Source organism: Tachysurus fulvidraco, chromosome 1 (assembly GCF_022655615.1).
Source record: "Tachysurus fulvidraco isolate hzauxx_2018 chromosome 1, HZAU_PFXX_2.0, whole genome shotgun sequence".
NCBI classification, from domain to species: domain Eukaryota; kingdom Metazoa; phylum Chordata; class Actinopteri; order Siluriformes; family Bagridae; genus Tachysurus; species Tachysurus fulvidraco.
The window spans coordinates 30342904-30350255 of record NC_062518.1 but is presented as its reverse complement, the minus strand read 5'-3'; the positions used below and the strand labels follow the sequence as shown (position 1 = coordinate 30350255).

The 7352-nt window shown below is 37.4% G+C and overlaps 2 protein-coding genes across 2 annotated transcripts; both read right to left on the bottom strand.

Moving 5' to 3' along the window:
- Positions 1-424: 424 nt before the first annotated feature.
- On the bottom strand, positions 425-2945 carry ostc (oligosaccharyltransferase complex subunit). The gene is made up of 4 exons (XM_027169351.2): positions 2613-2945; positions 1697-1790; positions 1396-1593; positions 425-826 (listed from the first exon to the last, which is right to left on the bottom strand). The coding sequence occupies exons 1-4, from the start codon at positions 2749-2751 to the stop codon at positions 808-810; spliced, it is 450 nt and encodes a 149-aa protein (XP_027025152.1). The 5' UTR covers positions 2752-2945; the 3' UTR covers positions 425-807.
- Positions 2946-4020: 1075 nt separating this feature from the next.
- Positions 4021-7245, bottom strand: rpl34 (ribosomal protein L34). Its single transcript, XM_027169352.2, has 5 exons — positions 7160-7245; positions 6702-6774; positions 5552-5651; positions 4718-4821; positions 4021-4142 (listed from the first exon to the last, which is right to left on the bottom strand). The coding sequence occupies exons 2-5, from the start codon at positions 6764-6766 to the stop codon at positions 4058-4060; spliced, it is 354 nt and encodes a 117-aa protein (XP_027025153.1). The 5' UTR covers positions 6767-6774; positions 7160-7245; the 3' UTR covers positions 4021-4057.
- Between the last annotated feature and the right edge of the window lie 107 nt (positions 7246-7352).

Genomic DNA, 7352 nt, shown 5'->3' with positions numbered 1-7352 from the left:
GGGTTTACCTTAAACCTCATACAAGGGAATGCGGGAACATATTTTCACAAATTTATTTTTGCTAATCCCAGCCAAGATTATGAAAGTCATACTAGTTGTTGTCCTTGCTGATCCCTGTTTGGGGTCACCACAGCGGATAATACGATCCAAATATTTGATCTTGGCACAGGTTTTTACACCTAATGGCCTACCTGACACAGCTCTCACATTTTATCTGGGCTTGAGGCCAGAGAATTAACACCTCAGTGACTTGGCGAGTAAATATTTATACAGCCAACACTTGACAGGAGATGTCAAATCTTTTTATCCGAGTGCAGTCATAAAATGAGTTTTAAGATTTCGTTACATGCTCAGTTCATATTTAGACCAACATTTTGAATCTGCAAAGGTGTCATTTACAAATATAAAAAAAAACCCACAATCATCAGAGTTGTATAAAGAGCTTTAATTTTATCTTTCTGTAGAAAAACCCACCCACCACAGGCCAGACTTAAATCCTTTTTATACTTGCACATAATTGACTTCATATGCAAACCAATTCTGATCACAGAGCTCCTATACACCACTGCCTTCCAAATCAGGATATGCACATTTTGCTCAAAATATAATGAACCTAAACACTGTAAACTCAAGCCCTTGGGTATAGGGACAACTTTCACTTTTTCATTTCTCTCTCTCTTTCTCTCTCAAACACACACACACACACAAAATCATCACACTGATCCAGAAGGTTATTTTCTGTGCATTTGCAGTCATCCTTCTGTGTCTGCCTGTGTTGCCTGCCACATGATAAGGCCTTGTGCTGATTTAACCCATGAGATATCCACTGCAAATAAAACATTAAAGACAATTATAATTGTGTTACACTTTGTGTTACACAAAATACATTCTGGTTGGTTTGTGAGAAAACAACATGCATGATATTCCCAGCAGCATTTGCCTAAGCTTTAAGCAGCATGTTAGGTTAAACCAAGCTATTTTTTGTAATGTATTTTTGTAGTGTACTGTGAACACTTCCTCTGGCTAAGAGGATTCACTATGACTGATAAAAACAAACTTATTATAAGGCAGTCAGCTTGAACATGCATAAAATAATGATCTATCACAATGTAATTTTCAGTGAACAGTGATTCAGTGCTATCTAGTCCTGGTTTAATGTAAACAGTAATATCCAGGTAACATGTGAAACGTTTGAATGACCTCATCCAAGTGTTTTTTCTAAAATAAAAAAAAATTAAACTTTTCCTTTTTTAAAATAATTCTGCATTTGTACATAAACCTCAATGTTAAACACTTCCAAATTTCATTTTCACATATCCTTTAAACAAAGACTGAATTAATGGAGTCACTGATGTAGAAGATAAACTGATACACTAGGATAAAGTTTGGACTTACGGCAGCTTCATCCTCATGAACACTCGGGCCATGAAGAAGCTCAGCAGCACACTCACAAAGCCAATGAAGAGCAACAAGAAGCGGTTAAGTTTAGGAATATTTGGGGCATTGGAGCGGTCCAGAATGATGAAGCCGAGACCTCCCATAGTGAAGAGGAAGCTGGAAGCCAGGCCCTCCATAATATACTGCCCATTCACCCTGAGACAGACAAAAACACAATGAATGGATTTATCAGAATACACATAAGACTCAAATTCACAACAGAAAACTAAGGTCCATGATTTAAGCTCATAAAACTTACCTGTAAGCCAAAAACGCCACAGGCCTCTGGTGACCGTGTTCATCAGTCATTGAACCCACACTGGGTGGCTCTACAATAACATCATAGATTATACCTGGAAGTAAAATAAAATATATATTTTTAACACAATAGGCTGCATGATGGCACAGCGGGTAGTGTTTCTCTCTCACAGCTCCGGGGCTTTTGTTCAATTCTGAACAAAAATTAATGTCTCTGTATTCACACCGGTTTCTTCTGGGGGGAAAACACACATGCAGGTAAGTGTAAGTGTGTGTAAATGTGTGTGTGTACCCAGCCTCATGACTAGTGTTTAGTGAACAGGCTCCTGGGTCCAGTGAGACTCTATCCAGGAACATCATACATTTATAATGGATAAATATTTTATCCTTTTCCTTTTTTGTTTTGTATTTTAATATTCAGACTTTTATTTTCATTGTCGACCTGCTTTTACTGACCTTTGTGTCCTCGGGTACAAGCAAAATGTATTACTGTTATTAGTAGCAGTATATAATGGACATATTGATATCCTTCAGTTAGCAGTATGTAGCTGATGTTAGTGATATATAAAAGTCTACATCAGTTATAATTATACTACACCTCAGGGTCATTTAGTTGCCTTTTGTTTTTCGATATCGACTTATTATTTTTTACTATTTCGATGAAACTCTACACGACATCTGCATTTCAGCTAAATGAGAGATGTGATGCTAAAATGCTAACTACACTTACGCTAGCTGATTTAAACATTAATAACCGTCGGTGCAAACCGTAAACGAGGAATCTTAGCAATGAAATACATCGAAATAATTATATAATATTATTATTATTATTATGAAGAGAATAGTAGAAATGAGCTGCAGGACGTTTCCACAGAGACTCTTACAGACACACAGCAGGCTAACACTAGTTTACTCACCTCCTGTGATGAGAAAGTAGGACACAATCACAACAGCATATACGGTCATAGCAGAGGGCATGTGCAACCAGGACGGCTTCTTTAGCTTGACATTTGGACATTCTAACACAGCAAACGGCAGGCCGATTAAAGTTTCCATAATTCTTTGCCCTGTCTTTACACTCCTGTCTGGTCAGTGCAGCGCTGTAAGAGCGACGTGTACAGGAAGTAGCTCAAACACACCGGGCGTTAGCATACACAGCTAACCGCCACAATAAAGGACTCCCTTCAGTAAACATCGTGATTATTTTATATCACGTACTACTAAATTACACTTAGAAATGTACTTTTAAATCACTTCTGTCCTGATGAACGTTTGAGCTACGTCTGAAACCGTACGGCTTTGTCGAATAATGTCAAAATAATATCACATCTGGCTGTGGTCCATTTTGTAGTGATTATTATCACTCTGCTCTGATCCCTCAGAAGTAAACATTCATTTTCTAAACCATCTCAATTCAATACATAGCTGTTACTATTCTGGTTGGCTGTCACAAGGTTCATGGTATGTTCATATCTTGTTCATGAACAGGGAAACACTTGTTTTATTATAATAAAAGCATGTTTTCATCACAGCTCCATTAAAGGGTTAAAAGGTTTGATACCCTATAAAAATAATAATTGATTCCTTTATTGATACATCAGTAGAAACTGTAACGCATTACAGCATCGGAGCTGAATTAATAAATTTGTGATTAAATAATATACTTGTAAAATATCAAGTACCATTTCACCCAATCTTACTTGATGATGAAAAATAAGTCTAATACAGAGCTGATCTACATTCTGCAATTCCTATTGATTAATAGAATATTTTATACAATGTCCTATCCACCATAAATTTAAAGTAAGAATTTATTGAAAGGATTACTGCACGTTCTCCCTGTGCCTGAGTTTTCTTCTCAATTCTCTGGTTATCTTCCACCTCCCCAGAAACAGTAGTAGGATAAACTGTCCCTAGGTGAGAATGAGTGTGAAAAAATGTGCGTGCCCGCGCGGTGCCCTAACCAGGATAATGCGGTCACAAAAAGGAAGTAGCAGTTTATTTAAATGGTCTGTATGTACCTGGAAAACCCAAAAGCAACCATTTAGATTCAATGTTGTCATTTATTTCATGCTCCTATTGTGTGCATCACTGCATGGATATGAGCCATGTCAGAAACGCTGTGCATGTTACTGGTAAGCAACATACACAAATATTAAATCTATTAGAAGACTTGTTTGGTTTACACAAACAAACATTTACATTCAAAGATTGTTAAAGGCCAATGAATGCTAAACTAGCTTTGCAACTACCTGTGGTATTCATGTCAGAGCATGTTTTAATAAACCAAACCAAAAAAATATATAAAGCATAACAGGACACAAATTTGATCCAACATTTATTTTAAAGTACAAACACTCATTTACTTAGATTTCTGACTCTGTGCCTGTGCCTTCAGTACTTTGACAACGATCTTCTGCTCCTCAATAAGGAAAGCGCGCTTGATCCTGGAAGATACAAAATAAGCCAGTTAGTTTCACAATGTACAAATTGCATTATAGATATAATAACCAAAAGAATATGTATAAGAAGTGTCCATATTGTGTCTAAATTTACATTTTCTCTACCAGTGCAGGAAAAAAGTTGAAAAAATAAATAAATAAAATTGCATCATATTTCCATTTATTCAATAGAAAATTTCAAGCAGTGCATTTTGCATGCAAAAAAATAGCCTACTTAGATCAAGACAGTGAAAACACTGATAACTTCATAGTACATGTACAGTGCAATCAGCGTAGCTAGAATTCACATGCACATGTCTGATTAATGTTCTGGTGGATCTAAATGTATCCAATGTTAGATTTAAGCACTTATGTACGTGGCTCTGGATAAGGGCGTCTGCCAAATGCTGTAAATGTAAATAATACTCTCATTCTAATAGTGCTGAACAAAAATCGGCATTTTCCAAGAACAAAAAAAAAAAAAAAGAAAAAGAAAAAGAAAAAAAAGAAACCCAGTCCTGCCCAAAAAAAGGGGGAAAAGTTTGACTACATTATTCTACAAAATATTTTTAAGTTCTTACCTGTCACGCACACATTTGGCACACATGGAACCACCATAGGCTCTGCTCACATGCTTCTTGGTCTTTGAGAGCCTCATAAGAACCTGAGGTCTCACTGCACGGATCTGTTCAAAACAAACGTGACCACAATTAGCAAGGAAATTTATTCATTCTTTTTTAAATTTTACATAACATTAAGAATAACAACAAGACCACAGAAGAGAACTTCATTCCTATTAGGGGAAGACAAAGGCCAATTTTAGGGGAGTGTGTTTTGAAGCCAAACAGTGCAACATTCATTACACTAACATTTCAAACCTGTTGAAGCACTAAATAATTGCGTCGACAGTTCAGTAGCAAAACAAGTGCACATTGAAGGGAAGACAACAGGCTTACTTAAAACCTAATTCAGAGTAAACAATGCTGAAGCAGCTGGGTGCAAATTAATAGTGATTGGACTGTCAAAAAAGTTCACGCTTTCAGAAAAGAAAAATAAATCCCATTCCAACCTCTGAAGCTCAAGATGAAATTGGGAGGAAAAAAAAAAAAAAGCTATTGCCACCTTTTGATGCTTGATTACGTGAATTTTCTTTGAGCTTGTACTGCCAACATTTACTAAGTCTATGTTATGATTAAATAAATGCAATTTTAGAGGATATTGACACCATGCCATTATTATATATTTTTAACCCATAGCTCCAGAACTCCTCTAGTGGACCTATAATGATTTTGATTCCATTAGTCTGAGTCTACCTGAGTGGCAGATGAGAGTTCATAAATAACCTGTTCATACACCCGACATGTTGATTATCTTTCAGGTGCTTAGACAAACAAGCTTTATCTAAAAATACTTACACCACGCAGTCTACCGGGGCAGATTCCACATGCTGACTTGGGAGCTTTGCCGGTCTTCTTAGTGTACAGATACACAATCCGGTTACCAGGAGTCCGGGATCTGGTGGCAAAAGAAACGATTGTTAATCAAATTCGTTTTCAATGTGGTCAATAACACATGCAGCAGATTTCACATACACACACTGCAGTGCAAATACATAGGGTCCATGACAGGGTGATGTGATGCTGTCAATCCAACACAACTTGTTTCCTTCTGTTTGAGGTACAATTTTTCATTAACCAACACTGAATTCAGGCACAACCCGAGATTCACTACTTATTCCTGTTCAGTGTAGAAGTACTGATATATTTCATCATCTAAACCTGGATATGATTGTACTACTATACAGAAGGTGGGAGAAAGGAGGATGGTAGCATAACCATCATCATTGCTGGAGAACGACTCTCACACCCTGTATGAAACAGTTTCAGCTCTGAGCAGCTCCTTCAGTGACAGACTGTTACATCCTAAGTGTCTGAAGGAGTGATACAGGCGGTCTTTTCTACCTGCTGCTATTAGACTTTACAATCAAAGCTGCTCCCAGTGAACCAGTCACCATAATACACACTTATTACTGTTTTTAACTGCAATAATAAACAATAAAGTATTTCTAGTGACGTGACATACGGCTAAGTATGGTGACCCATACTCAGAATTCGTTCTCACACCGTGAACACACACACACGGAGCAGTGGGCAGCCATTTAGGCTGTGGCACCCAGGGAGCAGTTGGGGGGTTCGGTGCCTTGCTCAAGGGCACCTCAGTCGTGGCTGGCCTGAGACTCGAACCCACAACCTTAGGGTTAGGTGTCAGACTCTCAAACCATTAGGCCACAACTTCCTAATTTATGCATGTACAATAACAGAAATTTTGAAAAACGTGCAATATTACCTATGTGCAATATACATCTTTTTATACATTTTGTATATACTGTATATCTATTCTTTTTATATATTTGCATTTTCTTACTCTTTGCTGCTGTGACACGGAAATTTCCCCATTGTGGGACGAATAAAGGTATATCTTAATCAGATGTCCAGATTTTAGCTCTAGGTAATAAACATGTCCAGTGTTACATCAGTGTAGACACATGAACAGAGTGTCACTCACAGTCTGGTCTTGTTGGAGGTGGTGTTGTAGGACAGCCTACGGCGGTAAGTCAGGCGCTGAACCATCTTAGGACCTGGAGAAGAAAATACAAACAAATTTATCAAAACAAACGTCGTTATACTTTCATTTCAACTAACAAAAAACCATCAGGTGTTTCATATCATCTACAAACATCAATATCTCACTACATAAAGGCAGTGAAGTTGTAGTTATATCACAAGAGCCGTGAGGTTTTACACCGGCTTTTAGCCGATTAGCTCACATTCTCACTAGCGCTCATAAAGAGCACATAAAAAGCCTCTGGAGATGAAAACCGACTCAATATCATACAGGTTTTCTTCTCTATAGTCTAAATAACACGTACAGACCCAAATTATTTGTATACGAAGCTCTAAGCGCGGAGATTACAAGCGATTATTTTTCTCGTTTCTTTCCCGATAAAACATAATCCGCCATACCTGATATCACCGAAACGGAAGAGGAAGGTAAAGAGACGGGGTGAAAGTTGAAAACCCTTCAACAACCGGAACTGGTGCATTTTTGGTCTGGTCAACATAAAAGACGGCCATTGAAAACATTTTGAACGGATTTTTGTTTAAAAATCGCAACCCAAAGTTCTTGTATTTATTATTGTTTTTTTTTTGTAATTTT

Bases quoted from the DNA above. Each gene is read 5' to 3' on its own strand.
- ostc (XM_027169351.2), bottom strand. From the start codon at position 2,751: ATGGAAACTTTAATCGGCCTGCCGTTTGCTGTGTTAGAATGTCCAAAT. The intron at 1,791-2,612 runs GTGAGTAAACTA...TTTTACTTCCAG, and splicing joins CTACTTTCTCATCACAGGAG to GTATAATCTATGATGTTATT. The intron at 1,594-1,696 runs GTAAGTTTTATG...TGTCTGTCTCAG, and splicing joins GTGGCGTTTTTGGCTTACAG to GGTGAATGGGCAGTATATTA.
- rpl34 (XM_027169352.2), bottom strand. From the start codon at position 6,766: ATGGTTCAGCGCCTGACTTACCGCCGTAGGCTGTCCTACAACACCACC. The intron at 5,652-6,701 runs GTGAGTGACACT...TTTTGCCACCAG, and splicing joins ACCTCCAACAAGACCAGACT to ATCCCGGACTCCTGGTAACC. The intron at 4,822-5,551 runs GTAAGTATTTTT...TGTTTTGAACAG, and splicing joins GCCCCGGTAGACTGCGTGGT to ATCCGTGCAGTGAGACCTCA.